Source organism: Hippocampus guttulatus, chromosome 12 (assembly GCF_054856545.1).
Source record: "Hippocampus guttulatus isolate MCC_2025c chromosome 12, RoL_Hgut_1.0, whole genome shotgun sequence".
In the NCBI taxonomy this organism is placed as follows: domain Eukaryota; kingdom Metazoa; phylum Chordata; class Actinopteri; order Syngnathiformes; family Syngnathidae; genus Hippocampus; species Hippocampus guttulatus.
This window is the reverse complement of record NC_141272.1, coordinates 3,642,327-3,661,821: the sequence shown is the minus strand read 5'-3', so window position 1 is coordinate 3,661,821 and position 19,495 is coordinate 3,642,327. Positions and strand designations below refer to the sequence as shown.

At 43.5% G+C, this 19,495-nt stretch overlaps 1 protein-coding gene across 4 annotated transcripts in view; it reads left to right on the top strand.

The window, feature by feature from the left end:
• Window positions 1-2,490: 2,490 nt before the first annotated feature.
• The window catches only part of fli1 (Fli-1 proto-oncogene, ETS transcription factor), a 36,979-nt gene continuing 19,974 nt past the window's right edge, over window positions 2,491-19,495 (top strand). Inside the window, exons 1-4 of one of the 4 annotated variants that reach the window (XM_086125385.1) lie at window positions 2,491-2,576; window positions 3,772-3,871; window positions 16,930-17,141; window positions 18,374-18,525. In XM_086125385.1, coding sequence (XP_085981511.1) covers window positions 3,833-3,871; window positions 16,930-17,141; window positions 18,374-18,525 — 403 coding nt within the window. In that variant the 5' untranslated portion in view covers window positions 2,491-2,576; window positions 3,772-3,832. Of the gene's footprint in view, window positions 2,577-3,771; window positions 3,872-7,957; window positions 8,185-16,929; window positions 17,142-18,370; window positions 18,526-19,495 lie in introns of those variants that run through there. The other 3 variants (XM_086125384.1, XM_086125387.1, XM_086125386.1) reach the window with 3 other exon arrangements.

The window sequence follows — 19,495 nt, the reverse complement described above, 5'->3', positions numbered from 1 at the left end:
TTGGATTAAAAAAAAAAAAAGAAGCTTATTTTCATGACTATCCTCGCATCAGTCGTCAAATTAAAACCAGACAGTTTAACTTTTAACGGTTAACGGTTTGACCACGTGGTGCCAACACAGCAGAGCAATTTCCACTCTCAGTTTGGCCCCAAATCAATCCCGATCTTGAAAAAGAAACCTGTCACGACCGGCAGAACTGCTCCTTTGAGCCACCACTTGTGATGCTTGCTGCAAGAAGCATCACAGGCATTGTTATGAAGATTCAATTCGATGACAAAAGGTTAAAATTTGAACATGAAATCGTCATTGAATGCCTTTTCGCAAATAGATTTCAAATTCAGTATTCATATCAACAGTAGCATAACATGGGGCATGTTACCTTTATCATGGGGCATTTTTCTCCATCTTTTAAGGAATTTGTTGGTTGCCGTTGCAATGTGTTAGAAATCCCGTGATACAATATCCTGAGGAAAGCAACACAGCAGGATCATGAATGCCATTTTTCACTCAAACGGATGTTGGCCCTTCCGTCCATTGTTTGACATTGGGAACAACATTATTGACGCTGGTGTTCCTAATCACTGCGTTAGGAAACGCTGCGACAAACACCGCATGATGAAAGGAAACCTTTATACCAGATGACCTCTCTTCTGGGGAAAACTACATGCGGGCGATTGAATAAAGTGTTGGTTTTTGTATCAGCAGATATGGACTTTTTTATTTTATTTTCCCAGCTACATTAAGTCTTGAGAGCGAGAACGACTTATTGAATTTCAAAGACATCCTGTGCAGTTCTAGACCCTCTGATAAAATCACAAATGAACGCACACACCTCAGGACAACAAAAGTTTATAAGTGAGCCGCCTGTTTCCCGGCGATTGCCCCGGCGTGAAATAGCGACCTTGACGGGCCAATTAAAAAGGCCGCGCATGGGTGAGCTGCCTGCCTCGCGCGGATTGCCACCAGCACCCCTTTGGTGGTACTCTTTTCAAGGAAGAGACGGGCGGTGTGAAGGAAATGAAGTTAGTGAGCTGAGTGGTTGGGGGTTATGAAGTTTGGGAGTGGGGCGGGGGGGGGGGGGGGTCATACAAGCAGGAAAAGAGCATGAAGGGGCCTGCTGATAAACTTGTGTCAATGTTGTTGGAATCCGGTCGGACATATCACCAAGGGGACACACAGATACAAGAAACTGCATATGGATGCTCGATGGTCATCACTTTGTATTCAGTTTGTAAGCTTTTAGTCTGATGGTTGTCGCAAAGTGGACGATTTGCATCGGTGTTGCTGTGAGGTGTCGTGATACATCAACAAGTGAATTGTTCATTATTTTAATGGTCATTTCAGCTCATGCCACTGCAGTGAAACTCTCAACGGAGTTTTTTTCATGCATACAATTTTTAATAACAGCAGTCAGTAGGAGCACAAAATCGTAGAAAATGCTACATTAGGCCACTTTGGCACACATAATTAGATTGGTGCCTTTGTTGTGGCCTTCCATGTCTATGTCACTCTTCGCACACTTACTAGTTGAATCCACCGGAGTCACATGTTGTCACATAAGCTAGGCAAAGTCGCCTACGATAGCACGGCTAAGATAGTATAAAAATAAGCAACCATTTTGGATAGATAGGTCCTTCTTCCGCAGCCGGCGGAAAAAGTTCCACAGCCAGGTACATTCGGTCTTTTTGGCATCCATAAATCGGTTCAAGTGACAGTTTAGAGTCTTCTGATTGTTACCAGACAAGAAACGGGTGAAACTTACTCTCAGCCTTTTCCAAAAGCGATAAATGAAAATAAAAAAGAAAATAAAAAACCTACTAGAACAACAGAACTTCATTTGGGGTTAATTGGAGGCAGTTTAACATAAATTTCAAGGTGACCGGTTCATTCTGAGCAGAACCACATCCCCGTTATATGAGGTGTGCACACTTGTGCAGCCATGTTATTCCTTTCGTTTGTTTTCAGTGCCCATCTCTGATTTATTTTTTAAATTGAGTTGTCCAGGTTAACTTTTTTTGAAACAAGCATTTTTTTGGGCCATTATTAATTGTCATTTTATTTTCATATAAAACATTTTTTCACTATTTTATTGTCGTTGTTCTTGTTATTTAATGGCATTTGTAAGTGTTACTTTGAAGGTGCCAACCATGAAAAAGGCAAAAATACATCTTAGTTGAGCATCAAGAAGTTTTAAGACAAAACGTACCACATTTGGGTAGCTAGTTGAGTGTATGAAAGTGTGTGTGTGTGTGTGCGCGCGCGCGCGTGTATGGCCTCTTATTTCACGCTGGAGTGGCCTCACGCTGCAGACAAGGGGAGGTTTTTCACTTGCTGCTCATTGGCCGCAGCTCTCTTTGTCACCATCTCGGAAACATTTCCATTCATATAATCGCCGCTCCACTATCGAACCAAAATAACTCGCAAAGAACAAGAAAAAAAAAAACAAAAAAACAAACGGACGGCTTCGCGTGGACAGGACTTAATTATTTAGAAGTGTGAGAGCGAGGTGGAGCAGCAGGAGGAGGAGGGGGAGTGACACTTCCTGCCCCGGCGCGCATTCAACGCAAAAAGAACAGGTGAGTCGACAAATTCTGCCTTGGAAATGCTGCAGGGTGCGCCCATATTTTCAACCGCACATGCATGCGCCTTCCATTTTTTTTGGTACAATTCATCAGTCGTGCTATAAATCTCGATCGTTTTGCACCTACGAGTCGCTTTTGTGGGGCGTGAAGCAACACGGAATGCGTTTTTTGCCGAGCCTCATGATGGATAACAGCAAAACTAAGATGCTTAAAATGTAACACTAGAGGGGTCTCGGCCCACGGGCCCACGGGGCTGTCTCAGAGGAAGGTTCACGCCGTTATTCACCAGAGCTGCCCTGCCTAATTGGGTGCAGATGCCCGGATCCATTGCGCCTTCTTCACCGCGGAGAAATTGGACGCATTTGGGTTGGTGTGTGTGTGTGTGGGGGGGGGGGGGGGGGTTGCTTTATTATAAGTTGGGCTACAAAAATGTATTTAAAGCAGTGATTCCTAATCTACGGCCAAAGGGCAGTACATGATCTGGCCGTGCAACTCTAAAACCGAATCAAACTTGAAGGGACGATTTAAAAAAAAAAAACTCTCTATATGCTTGGTCGCTCAGCCCTGCTTTAAACTGTCCCGCGGTCACAAGCGTGAGACGAGCCGAATTTACCACACAGCAACACCTCATCAGATGGTGAAATTGGGCTGTAAAAATGAGGAAACGTGCAGTGCCATGAACCACTGATCACTGTTCAAGCACCATAAATAGTCATGTTTTATTGGGGGAGGGGGGGCTTCATTTGACATTCTTAGTTTTAATTGCAAATAACCCACTGCATATATTCGTGGCTTTTATAATTAATTACATGTTCATCAAACTAACATACAGTATAAAGGATGCATGTGTCTCCCCTAACTGTTGCAAATAAAAAAAAAGGGGTGGGGGGCTCAAATGCACCGTCCTCCAAGTGCCCTTTCACCCCCAGACTTTGTAAGCTGCACTTATTAAAGTGAAAAGTGTTTCAATATGTGGTAAGCTTCAGGCTCGGAGGGGGAAGGGGGTCGGGATGCATGATGAGGCCCCGGGTCCTCTAACCCCCCCTCCTGCAAGGGCCACCACAAATAATTCATCCATCTTGGTGACATTGGAAAAAAAAAAAAAAAGGACAGGGGCAAAATAACGGCGCCGGGTTGTGTAACAAATACCAGTGATTCAATCAATTCTTTTTCACCTTTTCAATATCAGGGTCCACTGTTTGACACGCCGCAGCACCGTTGGGGGTCCCCCTTGTGTCAGGTTCCAAGTCATGTTCCAAACTGTCCCTGACACGTCGTCTTACGTCAAGGTGAGACAGCACCGCCTCTTTTGACTCTTTATTTTCGTTCTTTTCCCCGACATGAATTCACGTGTTCAGCCACGTTGGAACGACAACAACAAAGAAATCATAAGAATGTAGAATTTAGTTGAGGGAGGAAATAATTATGCTCATTGCAAAATATTTGTCTGTGATTTGGACTACAATAATAAAAGATAAGGTCGGGGGAGGGGGGGGGTGTTCAAAAAATAGTCTGTATTGATATGAAGAAGTTTCTAAGCCGACATCATTTGCACCGTAGCCAATTAAAAGGAGCAATAATGACCTTTCAAAATAAAACAAAGAAAACAAGAGCGCAAGTATTTTTCCATGGAAAACAACATCTTTGAAGAAGGCCTCTTTTCACGCTGCCAAGGTTAAAGAGGACTCTCGACAATTCCGGGTTTGTTGAGAATGAAATTAGAATGGCGGAATGTTTGGTGAGAAAATACGCTTTGAGAATGCGCCTCCCTCCCCCTTCTTGAATGACCGTGGATGGAAACTTCTTTTTAAAATGATCATGTTTTATTTGTTTGGTTTTTTTTTTAATGCAAACCGCACACACGTTTCATGCTAGATGCCAAGTTCACTTTTTTTTTTTTTTTTTGCGTGCACACTCACAGATTTTGCACATAACGTGGCAGAACTATAAGACATCCGTGTCTACCCCCGCCACCCCCCCCCCCCCCCCTCCGCCTTCCCCTCCTCCTTCAAAAAGACTCCACGGTCCAAGCATTTGGTTTTGTTTGGTTAAGACCAGGCGAGACTGGAACTCTCCAATAAAAATAAATCTCAAATTAATTATGGCCCGGAGCGAGGGGGGGCCAGACAGTTCGTGCACATACGTGCTGCCGACGCCACTTTTTGGTGGCCTTTTGGTATTTGGAATTCAGGCTTCCAGACTGGAGGGCCCACGATTTGACAGTCTGGATGCAGTCGAATGAAAGGCATCCAGCGCACAGTGACCTAGTCGCGGGTTACGAGTCTCATCAATCTTGGAGTGACGTTGAATACAAAACAAATACAAATCGTTTTATTTTTATTTGGTGTCGATGTGTTATTGATTGTATTTTTTTTAATGTGGTTGGTTTTTATTAAAACGAGAACATACTATTTATTCAATGTATTATTATTATTATATGGTCTATTCGTATGGAGAAAACAAAATACAAGACTGATGTTAACATACGACATCCTTTTTTTTATTCTTTGTTTTATTCGTTTTGGGTGCTTGTGGTGAAGAAAATACGAGATCGAATGTTTAATTGATTGTTTCTTCATACTTTTTAAATGTCATTCACACCATTTGCATTCGTCATCCACAATAAGATGCGAAATGGTCATGTTCAACTCCAACATGGAACATGACAAAGTATAACATATTTGTTTTGTTCTTTGTTGGATCAATGTTTCTTATATTTTTTCCCCTTACGTTTCAATGTTTTATTCCATGTATTTATTAACAGTATGTGCGGTTGTTCTAACATTTGTACTTTATTTAGATCATGATTATTCTCCTGTTCCATCCACCTCTTGTTTGGCCCTTCTGGCCTTCCATCCAGGGGTCCTCATCCACTGCGCCCACAGCCCACTAACTTCAACATGCATCATTCGGTCGAGCTGAAAAGATTGATCTTTTTCAATTATAATTCCAGTTAGGATTTATTGACAGAGTGGTTGATTGTGAAAAACGACCACGTCCATCTGAGCTCAAGTCGTGTTTTTTAAAAATTCGTTGGGGGGGGGGGGGGGGGGTTCTTCACGGTTCTTACTAATCCGGAGCAACAAAAAAAAAGGTTGGGGACCCCTGGGTCCATGTAACCCCTCCCCAATTCTGACATCCAGGGCCCTTCCAGTGGAAGGCTCCGTGCATGCAGGAGCACCACTGCAATGCATGTCTGATGGTGTGTGTGCAGAAGAAGAACTGTCTGCTGGCTGACTCCTTGCAACGTCGAGCCAGATGTTCTGTGGTTGACTGAGTAAACCAACTTGCATCTGTTTATTGGCCTTCCAAAATGTTTGTTACCACTGTATTCATTATGGTCTTGGGATAGGGCCCGGACCCCCTGTCACCCTAATAGGCTTCATGGGGAGATCTAGAGAGGAAACTGGGTTTTGGTAAGATGTTATCTTGTCTGGCTGGTTAAATCCGTTTTTTTTTTGTTGTTTTTTTTTTTGGTTGTCACTTTTATAAAGTGCACTTGCGTCATCCAGTGAGATCCAATACCGGAGCTGCCTCTGCAATGCTTCCTCAGTTGTGATTGACAATGGCACATCGGTTAGTTTCATTTTCTTTAGTTATCATGACATTATCATTTGCATTCATGTTTCCTAAAATATCTCATTCGCTTCCTTTACTAATTGGCCAGCAAATACTCAGTCAGCAAATTATAATTCCTTATCCTAAAAATGGTTTCTGTACCAAATGATGTATTTTTGTGGTGGCGGCTACATCTTATTAACCGGTGTTTTTAATATCTTGACCCACTCATGAACCTAAAAAAGCTAACCAAAATATTCAAAACCGCTCACAGAATGATGCATTGTGGTTCCGATTCACGGCAAATACAACAATAAGCTTGGCGATCTGACCTTTATTGTCTTGATAAAGGCAAAACCTGCACGTTACTGCCCTAGGATTGTGCAGCTTGATCTCCTGTGGGCGACGGTCATTAATCTATGCCGAATGTTTTTCCATTCAACTTTCAGGTCACACTTTTTTGTGACTGGTTCAACCAACAACCAGTGGGATGGCGTGAAGCATTTCTATCTCGAAACTGCTCGATGATTCAAACTAAATACGAGCAACATACAATTAAGGCGACTTTAAGAAGAGGGAGGTGGCATCGAACTGGCCAGAGAAGAGTTAAACAAGGTGTCTCCCTTAATTATACGAGTCTGAGCTGGCCTCAGGCAGGAGATGCCTTGACCCTTAGCAGGATCCAGATGTGGCGGTCCCAAGGGTGGGGCCCTCAGCCCCGCCAGACCCCCAAGAGGGGAGCAGACAGACCGGCCCTGCTGCCACTGGCGCGGCCTCAACTTTGAGCCGGCTGCAAAGAGTGTTCATCAACGAGCTGACATTGAATTTCACTGGAGAAATGTCTCAAAAGAAGAGTAGGATGAGGGTTTGAGAACCTACAGCATGTGGGCCATATGCAGTCCGCAAGAGGATTTGATCCGGCCCACCAAGCTTTCCTATGCCCCACCTCGCCCCATTTGGAAAAATACAGCTAAGCATTCACTAGATGCACTAACTTGAAAATATCAAATTAAAAGGGGCTGTCCAATTGGTGTTTTCCTCTTCACGAATGTGGGGGAAAATTCACATGCAAAATTGAGAAGAATTTTTTTTTTTTGCAAAGAGCGAGGTTTGACTGGGAATACAGAAAGGATCAAATAGGTGTGGGTGGAAATGATCTATTTTTTTTTTTAACCAAAGAAGAACGAAGCCAGACTTGTCAATGCATTTGAAAACAAAATCCGAATGATGACGGTTGTACTTCCTGCAGTGCCACACACGTGTAGAGCAGATTTTTGGGGGGTGTTGCAGGGTGTTGAATGCATGGATGTGATTTATGGCTTCTCTGGGAAGTCTTCACCTTGACGTGGAAGCTTGTAAGGCAAAGAAATATTGCAACAAGCACTCGGATTTGTCATCTTGGGGTGATTTGAAGCCCACTCACCTCTCCATCGTGCATGCTCACATTTGACTTTAAAACAGATCTTGCCAGATGTGATATGTTAAAAGATATGATGGAAGTAAATGTGTGCTACTAACTGAGCTCGGCCATTTATTATTATCATCAATAGTATCACACTCCCACCACCTCCGATATGTGGCATTTTTGGAAAGAAAAAAAAAACGTCACGTAAAAATATTCCACAGCAGGCCGCCATCGCCATCCTGTAAATATTCCCCAGTTAGAAAAAAAAATAAAACAAAAACAAAAAAACATAACAACGGAGTGAACACTCAATTGTTTTGCCTGCTTATCTCCACCGGACAGTATCCTGCCCTTTTTTTTTTTTTTTTTTTTCGAAGGCAGGGCTTTTGGGTGACACACCGCTTCCTTCTCTCAACCTTCCTTCGCAACAACAGCAGCAGCAAGCGAGCGAGCGAGCAAGCGAGCGGCGGTGACTTCACTTCCCAAATTTAGGACGAAAGAAAAAAAAAGAAGAAAAAAAAGTGTCTTTCTCTGCGCCACACAGACCGGGACTAGGCTGGAATTAATTCAGGAGCGTGTCATGTTTGGGATACCATCGGAGTCCACTGAAAGTTGCCCAAAATGGACGGAACTATTAAGGTAAGGGTGGAGAGTGGGGTGTAGATCGTGGGGACCGCTTTTTTCTCCCAAAGTTGCGCCTCCTTTTTTTTTCCTTTTTTTTTTTTTGGTGTGCGTGAGCTGGGACCTCTACAGCGAGGACCTTTTTCTCTCGCCGTTCCTTTCAAACCATCCCCCTTCAACTGCTTCGTTTTTTTTTTTTAATCATATTTTTCCGAGCGCTGTGAGGATGTCGTGCGTCGACGCTTGAGTCGCACGTTGGATTTCTGAGGAGCGAGCGCGCAAATTACGCACATCTGGAGCGGCCCTATTTTCCCCCACAACACACTTTCTGTGGGAGGGGGGTGGGGGGGGGGGAGAAAAAAGAAGTTGCATTTTCATGTTGGTAAGGTAAATGCCTTCTCATTGACTTCAAGCTTGTTCTTAAGTGTGACCGGCGAGGCAGTGTGAGTGGATTGGAGGCTCCACGCCGGAGTGGAGCTGCGCAACGGTGGCGTCTCCGGTGACGGGTTCAAACGGAGCCTGTCATTGGTGGCGATAATGTGATGGTTCGGTGATCTCGTAGGGCACCCCCTGATTATTAGTAGTGGAACGTATTTCAGTATTTTCGTAGGAGGGGGTGTTGTGTGTTGTTTAAGGAAATCTGTTATTTGGCAACTTGCAAGCTTGCAACACTTTAAAACCACACTTCACAAAGTGTTCTCGTTGTCAGAGTTACACAACCCGTGTTACTCTTACGGAGTGGTTACAAAGTTGTTAATAACTAGTTGGTTAATGCGTTGTAATGACAAAAGTCTCACAAGTGTGGCGGCAACTTGAACCACTTAGACATGCATGATGTGGAAATAAAAAAGGGGATACATAAATCTTAAAAGTAGGCTATTTAGCATAATTATTAGCATATTATGGTTCGCCTCATTGGAAAGTAGTATTTGGTGAAATTGGTAGTCACAAGCAGTGCTGGGCTGAATTAACATTGGCTACTGCACCCCCCCCCCCCTTCCTCATTTTGCCTTCTAGACAGTCACATTCCAGATGGCTGCAGATGCTTCCAGATGTTTGAATGGCAAGTCCCTCTCTTGGCTGACTTCCTAACAAGTGTCAGCCCCCAAAAATGCACCCAAAATCGAGCACACCTCATGAAAAGTACTGTTGTGTTTTGGGAGACATTTTAAGTAGGAGGTTTGTGGCAGTTGGGTGTGGTGGTGGTGAAGGTGGTGTGTGTGTGTGTGTGTGCGTGTGTTGAAGGAGTGTTAACGTTTGCCATACCACAAAAAAAAAGAACAAAAAAAATGCTACGCATGAAGGCCGTGCGCGTGTGATTATTTTGTATGGTAGATGGATTGGGTGCAAGAAGCATTGAGATGTTTGTCGTCAAAACCCAAGAATGAAGAATAGGCTCGTAATTGAAATGTGGGTGTGAATGGCTGGGCTGACTTGTGCGCTCTTAAAGAAAGAACACTCTCTTGAGTCATGAGAGTTTCCTGTTCTACACAATCTTTTCCTGACAGGTTTCCTTTTCCGACTTAAACAAAAGACAGGAATGGAGCCCTTTCCTCCTTCTCCTCCGCAACGCCCTCCTGGTGGACGTCCGTTGTGTTGTGTGTGCCGAAGAGACACACGTGTGGGACTACAGGTGGAGAACGTGTTGTGATGCACTGGGATGGCTGATGTAAACAAAAACAAGGCAGTGGCTCCAGGCAGGTGTTTGACTCACGTGAGGCATTGTGTGCGTCCTTCAAGATGGGGCCTCTAAAGTAAAAAAAAAAAAAAAAAAAAAACTCAAAAAAACACTGTGCAGATGAAAGACTAGGTCAAGTAAAAAAAATATATAAATAAAATGAAATTATATGTCCTATGCACCCCCAGTGGTCAAAACATGGCTTTCTGGTTAGTAAAAAAATGCTTGTGGAATATTAATTAAATAACAAAACTCACTCGCTTTTATCCATCTCAGGGGCGGCCATTTTGCCACCTGCTGTCGACTGAAAATGGCATCACAGTTCCGCAGGGCTCGGGTAATGAACAATCATGGCTCACCTGTTTTCTGAGTTAGGTTATGTAATGTTTGTAAGCTGAGCCATGATTGTTCTGAGAAACTGTGGTGCCATTTTGTGGCTGCGCAATATGTTATGGCTACAGTAACAATAAATTCCAAATAATTCGAAAAGTTTTGCAAAATATGGGTTTTTGGTCAGGAGCTGTCAGATGCTCAGGGCATTGTAAGCATTGTCATGGTGCGGCAGCAAGGAGCTATCCTGCCACAACTCTCGCCTCTTCTTGTGCACAGACGTGTTGGTCATCTGGGCCACACAGAAGGGAAAACCTCCTAGTCTGGATTTGAAATATATCTTTTGGGACACACCGGTTCTACAATGGCGGCCCGGTAGTCCAGTGGTTAGCACGTCGGCTTCACAGTGCAGAGGTACCGGGTTCGATTCCAGCTCCGGCCTCCCTGTGTGGAGTTTGCATGTTCTCCCCGGGCCTGCGTGGGTTTTCTCCGGGTGCTCCGGTTTCCTCCCACATTCCAAAAACATGCATGTCAGGCTGATTGGACGCTCTAAATTGTCCCTAGGTGTGAGTGTGGGCGTGGATGGTTGTTCGTCTCCGTGTGCCCTGCGATTGGCTGGCGACTGATTCAGGGTGTCCCCCGCCTACTGCCCGAAGACGGCTGGGATAGGCTCCAGCACCCCCCGCGACCCTAGTGAGGATCAAGCGGTTCGGAAAATGGATGGATGGATGGACGGTTCTACAATTTTCCTGATGCACCTTGCATCATAACCGTGGAACCAACAACGGAATTTGGATATCAAATGAGGGAAAGCCAATTTTCCAATCCTGCCCTGTACGACATTGATGAAGTGATAAATAAGTCCAAATGCTGAGTGCGTCCTCATAGTAAAGTACAGTGGAGCATCTTAAGTCATACATTTTGGATCTCTCTAGTTGCCAAAAAAACTTCCTAGCGCAGTCATGGAGTTTTGAAAGACTTCAGCTCATTAAATTTCTTGGCTTTTTTTGGGAGAAGATTAGTGTTGACGAGTGGCTACTTGCTGAGTCCTCAGTTGGTTTTCACACAACACATTCAAGACAAGCGAGGAGCCCTGGAACAAGGCGTGTACCTCCCTCTGTCATTGTCAAGAGTAAATTTATAGTCATAATTTACTGTATGGTGTTGGCACTGGAAAAGGTCATTTGGAGTTTTAGAGCATTGTACAGCACTTGGAGTTGAATTTTTATATATGAAAAGTGCTATATAAATACATTTAATTGATTGATAGGTACAGTAAGTCGATACACTAGTGCAGCTTGGGGGCAAGAAATTGTCTGCTGTGCCACTTTTGCTTACAGGGAATGCAATAGAGTACAGTGGTACCTCTACTTACGAATGTCTCTTCATACAAAATTATCAAGATACGAAACGCCTCAACAGGAAAATATTGCTTCTAATCAGTGGCGGGCCGTGCATTTCAACCTTAGGCCTTCAGTGACGTCACTTACATTAACATAATGCAGTATAGGCTCGTCAAGCAGCACTTAATTTCAGGAGCATTTAAAACCATCAAGTATGCATTCACAATTAAGAGCAGGAAACTAAATTTACAGATATTTTCAAAAATAAAAAGATGATTTAAAAATACTAAATAAAATGCCACCCAAATTAGGCTGTGTGATCTGTCCAATAAATTGAGCAATGTCACAGTTTCATATAAGACACCAACCAAACAATAGCAAAACAAACTATTCTTTGAAGATAAAGTAAACAGATCATTTGCATTTTAAGAATCGGCTACACAACAGCAAATAACTGACGATGTTGAGCAGCTGAGATTGAACGAACTTTAGAGCACGAAGGTGACTACAATGCGCCATTATAAATTGCAGGTGAGCAGATTTGATACATTTTTGTATCTTTGTCATTTTATTTCGTTGCCATTAATTTAATACTAACGACATAAAATGACAAGAAGAAATGTAAAATAAAATTCATTTACTCACCAATGTAGTGCCTGTTCACTGAGCTGCACATCGACGCGAGTGTCCCCAAACGTTTTTAAACGCACCGTAGTTTGTAAGTGCACTGATGTTTCCTTGCTGCCTTGGTAAAACAACTTATATGGGTAAATCCAGTGTGGCTCCAAACACCAAATCGATCCGTTGCAAGCAATGGGCATTCCCAGCAGTACAATTTGCAGCGTTTCTCAGAGTTCATAATTGCTCGTCTGAAAATGACAGGCTGGGACAGGCTAGCTAGCCAGCTAGCGCAGGAGTTGGGCGACCTCTTCGCACAATATCCAGCTTTTCGTGGAAGGTCCGTCTTGAAAATTGTGTGGAAAGTAGTTCAGCAACCAGATCAACGTCTTCTTCTTCGGCCGTTTTGGGTTAAAATGCAGTGATAGCTCCCTCTAGCAGGCGCTAATCCAATCACCGAACGCGCACGTCCAGTCTCAGTTAGGACGGCGGAAAAAATCGTTGGCACCGCCCTACCCACTCTTGAGGACTTGCACACTGCAAGAATCAAGACAAGGGCACGGAAAATCCTCCTTGATCCCCCGCACCCTGCCCACCACCTTTTCCAGCTACTCCCCTCAGGCAGACGCTACAGATCCATGCGCACCAAATCCAGTAGACACTTAAACAGCTTCTTCCCTCTAGCCATTAACTCCTTAAACAGTCACTGACGTAGTCACTCTTCTTGTACTACAAATACTGCTACTGGTTACTCTAAAATGGTTCAATGATCTGTTGTTTACGATGATACTAATGCAGCTTGTTATACCGGAGACAAATTCCTTGTGTGTTCTACATACTTGGCCAATAAAGATGATTCTGATTCTGATTCTGATTCTGATGTAAGGCATAGGTGTCAAACTCAGGTCCTGGAGGGCCGCTGTCCTGCATGTTTTCCAAGTCTCCCTGTTGCAACACACCTGCTTCAAATGAACAGGTGCAATGCCAGGTTTGCGCAGAGCTTGCTGATGATTTGATCATTTGAATCAGGTGTGTTGCAACAGGGAGACTTGGAAAACATGCAGGGAATTCGAGGACCGGAGTTTGACAGCTTCTAGCTGGCCCCGGTACGCAGACTCGTGATCTGATTGGCTATTGCAACCTGACGATGCCCGTTCATTTACAGCAGGGGTGTCCAAAGTCGGTCCTCAAGGGCCGCTGTCCTGCCTGTTTTCCAGCTCTCCCAGGAGCAACACACCTGATTCAAATCATCAGGATCGTTCTAATGCTGCTTCAGAGCTGGCTGATGAGCTGATCATCTGAATCAGGTGTGTTTGCAGGCGGGAGAGCTGGAAAACAGGCAGGACAGTGGCCCTCCAGGCCCGGAGCTGGGCATGTCTGATTTACAGCGCATTGGGGCCTGCTCTGTTTAATCTGAAGGCCCTGAGCAAATTTAATTTACCTGGCAACACAAGGTAGCTGAAATATGATTGGTTAAAAACTCTACCATGATAAATAAGTTATTTATCGAGTGGCTTTCAATGTCATTTTAATAACATTGAAAGCCACTCGACTAAGTGGAAATAATATGACGTAAAGAATACAGAGAATAATTCTGTTTACATATTTATGAAAATAAAATAACATGAATCAAATTTATGTTATTGTATGAATGTTTAGGCCAGCAGAGAAGGCCTTGCTGGCCCCGAGGGTCCGCCACTGACTCTAATTCTGAAAGAAATTTCAAGATACGAAAGGTAAAAATACATGAAATATATGGACTGTTTGTGGCAGCTCCAAGTTACCTGAACGCAACATGCTTAGAGCTGCTCTTCCATTGGCTATTACTTAGCATTTTCCTGGCTCCCAATGGCTAAGAGCTACCGTTTATGTCGATGTGTGTACAGATGTAGATAGATAAATGGATAGATATGTGTCTATGCTGCGTCCTCGTTATTCGTCCCTCGGGCCATGAGGCGTTCCGACGGTTTGACGTAAATGTGGATCACCCAGTAAAGTGTTCACCAGTCGAGCGATCGCTCACTATGCTGATGTTTGCCTTGGACATTTTCGAAGGATTGTTAAAAGCTGTAAATGAAATTGAATGGGGATGCGTTTCACAAGTGAATCGTTTTGTTGTCGAAAACCAAGTAGAAGCCTGACGCGTTCGTTCGTTGTGCTTGTTGTACAGGAAAGAGAAAACGCTGCAGATTTCTCCTCAGCAGAGAGGAGTCCGCTCCTATTTTTAAACGCCCTTCTCTACCATCTTGATGGGCACACACCACTTGCCAATCATGGTTTCCACTTGACAGGCTGATATGTCACTCGGAATGTAACTTGCAACAGTCACAATCGTCGCGGGTGTCCTTATCGGGCTGTAACAAGACGTTCCATCGCTTCTTGGCGTTTTATCGGTGGCACACTAGCTGCTGTGTGCTGCTTAGATAGCAAGTAATACTGCCAGGAATCAGACTATATGATGGATCAACTGATTACATCCCTGGAAAATCTCATTCTGGGAACGAGGTTGAACGTTCTCGAGGGGTTTAGCTTTTATGCGACCTTTTACGTCCATATTCTCCTCCCAAATGTGCTTTTTCTTCTTGATTTCTGGCACATAACCGAGGCTACCGACAGAGAGCTTTGTCTAGCACAAGTTGGATATCTTAAGTGTACTGTATTACTTGAAGGTGATTTTGTATGAATAATTGCATTGCGCTGTCTGTTTTTAAAGAGCAGTTGTTGCAGATCCATAGAATATGACTTCATTTCTGACATTTATGCGTAGGCCATCTAAAAGTGTGTCTTCAGTAGGGTGGAGAGTGTCGGACTGGAGAATCTCTGGCATCGCGGTGACGTTGGAAATAGTGATCAGTCTTGTCATTTTTTCCCCCTTTTTTTCCACAAACATACGTGGCATTTCAGAATGATTTAAATTCCATCCTTTGAGGATTAGACACATCTCCGTCTAAGTCGTGCCATCAGATCCTATCAGATCCAGATGTGATTCAAATCCCGACTCAAAAGCATCCACACGTCATGAGAATGCCTCATATTCAGACTTATGAGTATTTCTCTCTGCGCTTTTGGCGGATTTTGAGTGGCGACGGCTGGAAGGGCAATGGCTCACCAAAAACGATTGTCACGGAGCATTTTTAACAAAACTCCAACCGTGACATGTCTGGAATTTGGACATTTCCAGCATTTTAAACAAATCGAACACTTCCCAGGCATTTGAAGAGGAGCCCGGTGAAACTGCACAATAAGTTGTCCAGTCAAGAGTGGCTTTTGTTTTCTTTAATAAACTTACATTGCTGAGCCACGGCAGTTAGGTCAGTGTTGCAGTGACCCACCCAGTGCTTCTGTTGAGTCTTCAGACAGAAGACAAACAATACATTTCCATGGATGAAACAATCTTTCACCATAGAAATCGTTGCAGAGAACCGAAGACATGTAAGCAGAGTGGCATTTGTTTGCACCCTAACTGCACTTTGAGCATGATTGAAGTCGAACTCACGTCAACAGGAAGCAACAGTAGCTACAGGGGCTGTTTAGCCAAACTACTTAGGATGCCAGACTGTGATATGACCCATAACTACACCTAATTAGTGCTCAAAAAGCTCCCCTGGAGAGTAAATATTTGACATCACAAGTTTCGGTGTCGTTTAAAAAGTGGATTCTGATGTTCGCTTCGAAGCAATTCTTATCACTGTCATCGCCTGTCAACGTCCTGCCATTCTTAAAGGAAGAGTTCAACATGTTGGAGACTTCATTTGCTCTTTTGGCCCGGAGAGTGTTGAGAAGATTGATGTCATTCTCATGTGTTGGCAGGAAACGTTGGAGGTGAACATCTGCCAGCCAGCCCACCCAAAACTCACACACTTCCTCGCTCTGGCTTGTTCTTGTTTTTGTTGATACATTCGCACAATGATAGCTGCATGGTGATCATTTCATACCATTCCGAAATTAGCCCAGCACGAAACTTGTCGCAAAGTCCAAATTTACGACACAAAAAGTAGATCTACGGTTACAAAAAAGAATATACTGTACAACTAGTCACTTTGTAGTTGACAAAAGTGGAAGTGCCTGTCCATCGATTTGTTAGCCACGAGACTACAAATCGGGTTCATCTGATGACGCAGAGCTGGACAATCGCATCACGATTGTGAGAGCATGGAAGGTTCCTTTGAATTTAATCGTGAACATACATTCCTCGACTCAGAGGTGTCAGTGGATCCTTCATTTGTTCAATCGGATTCTCCCAAATTAATGCGATAATTCTCCTAAAATATCACACACAATCATTTTATCCTCAGTTCAGAATTCATAACAATACCAGAGACAAACAAAAGCCAAACATGTATCCCAGATGAATTAACATTTGGAGTTGTACTGAACAGAAATACGAATAAGCGGAGCGCAATTGTGTGGGAGACGGGGTGCGGGGTGGGGGGGTTTACCAAAATTAGAGGGCCAAGAGGTCTAAAATAGTCCCCGCAAATCAGTTTTGTATTTTTTACATAATGCCTGCTATTTATTGTGTTCGCATGTCAAAACGACTGCTGCGGATGTCGTCACTGAAACACCAAAAGTCAGCTAGAAGGGCCCGACGCTGAGCCCTTCACTGTGTATGCTTCATGCTATTCAGGGTGCGAGAGCGGTTTTTAGAGCCAGAGCTTTGGTTCGAATCCTCAATCATTCACGAGCTACTCATCCCTAACTCTTGAAAAACACGCCGTCGAGTTAGGATTCCGATGTACGGCCTGCTTGAGCAAAAAAAAAGACAAGCCACGTGATTGTTGCTTCGCTTTACAGGAGGCGCTATCAGTGGTGAGTGAAGACCAGTCCTTATTTGAGCCGCCGTACGCTGCTGCTGCCCCCCTCCCCAAGACAGACATGACTGCATCTGGCGCGCAGGACTATGGCCAGACTCACAAAATCAACCCATTACCCCCACCGCAGGAGTGGCTCAACCAGCCGGTGCGGGTCAACGTCAAGCGAGAATATGAGCATATGAACGGATCGCGGTAAGAAGCAGAAGTGTGTGTGTGTGTGTGTGTGCGTTCGATGTATGTTGATAATATCGTTTCGAAGATATGTTTTTTTTTTAAATAATTACTGCAGGACGCATCTATTTGGGCTGTGATGCTTAGTTGTTTGAAGCACTCTCCTTGACATTGATTGAACCTATGCTTATATGTTTCAAATGAGCCCAAGGTAGAGCACCAAACCAACATTTCTCAAAAAGGTTCGACAGAATTCTGAAATAATGACGATCAACTTCATAATAATAATAATAATGATCTTACCATTTGCTTATGGCAAGAGGATAGTGCGCAGGTGACTTGGTCCTTTTGCCATCAAGAGGAAAAGTATTTCTTTGATCCGCCTGTTACTAGAAGTCACCAGCATAAATCCAAGTCAATCAATAATTTGGGTGAAAACTCAATGAAAACTTTGTGCTTTCCCATGGCATATCTGAGACTCTTTGATGGCACACTAATGTGCCAGAGCATAAAATTTGGGAATCACCGATTCCTACTGTCTAGTGCAAGTTTATATTGTTGTTCTAGGAAGTGTTTTTGTGCAGTAGCACTTGCGTGACACAATTTCACAGCTTGGCAAATGAAAGTGATTCCGATTTGGAAATCGGCAACGCTTACGTGACGATTAATTGCCAAAAGACATGTATTCGAGTGGAGGTCTCTGATCGACGAAATGCACTCAAGAAACAATGCAATGGTCAAATTCCTTGTTTTTTGTTTTTGTTTTTCAAAGTAACCCAAATTCATTCATGATTACAGCACTTCATTGTTTGTCGACGTGTCCCACAAACGTTCTCATCCAACAGAATAGCAAAAAAAAAACCCCAACCCCAACAACAACAAACAAACAAAAAAATGGTAATGCAGTATTTCCAAGTTGCAAGATTTTCCACGAGCAACGGGCATAAACAAAATCCTGATGACTCAAACACATGGTGGACATGTTGCACTGAAAATGCAAGATTTAACCTATCCAATCACAAGTTTGTGCAAGGATTTGTTATCCCGCCCCCCTTGCACCCCCCCCCCCCCCAAAAAAAATCCTCAAATTGATATTTGTTTAGGACATTTCTCATCCACTATTATTTACAAACCGAGCAAATTCCCTTGACAATCGTCTTGTTTTAACTAACACAGTCCTTCTTTTTATCCAAACAACCATTTCACAAGACGTCCTAATATTTTTTGGCAATACACTTGTGTGTGCTTAGCAGGGAGTCTCCAGTGGACTGCAGCGTGGGTAAATGTAATAAGCTGGTGGGGAATAACGAGACGTCTCAGATGAACTATGGAAACTACATGGATGAGAAAATTGCGCCTCCCCCTAACATGACCACCAATGAACGGAGAGTCATTGTGCCGGCTGGTGAGTACTCGAAACATAACTATGTCCCAAATGTGCTGTGTGAAGTTGTGTGTATGTGTGTGTGTGTGTATTTCATATACAGAAGCAATGACCTATTCATATTTTCTTCTATAGTCCTTCTCTTTTGACACAGCTTCACCCAGGCAGCCCTATTTTCATTTAGCTGGGTGCCAATATTTCATCTCTCCCACAAGAGTGCGGCTGAGTGTTTGCGAGTCGAAATATCTCTCGGTCTGCCAGAGTTATATTTCTTCAACAGCTATGGTTTCACCAAGTTAATCATTAAAAAATGTGAAAATGGCACAACTTGTGGAGCTACAAGTGCAGTTTCAGCCCTGTAATTTCGAAGAAAGGGTACGTTGCCAGAATTATTCATTCGAGCCACAAAGATGGGAAAGGGGGTTACATTTTTCCTGAAAGCAATCACGGCAAATTGATTTTATTTAAAAAAAAAGGGGGGAAGGGGATAAAAAAAATGTTATTTGAGTCCCCGGTGAATTGTCACAGGTTGATTTAAAACGGATGCAGACAGACACTCCTTCAACACGGAGGCTGCACCTTGACTGCTACCAGTCTGGGTTCCACATTGTCTAAGCAGTATTTCCAACAGAAACTGAGCTTTGTTGAGTAAGTCTCTCCAGATGTAAGTCCAGGTAAGAAATGTTGAACAATGACAGAAAGGGATTTGAAAATGAAGACTCCCCTGTGAAAGTCGATTTACCCGAAACATTATCCGACGCTGATGAATCCTCCTGTGGTCGAAGGAGGACAAAGAATTATTTATATCTAATAACGGAGCCGTGCCTGCCGCTGATAAATCACTCCGTTTTCAACGCGTTCATTTTTTTTTTTATTTTTTTTTATGGCGCGACTTGCTAAACGCTCAACTCCCTCCTCGTCCTCCTCCAAGTCCAGATGTAAGTTCAAATTGTATGCGCAGGCAATAAACGACAACTTTGGTTCCTTCCAC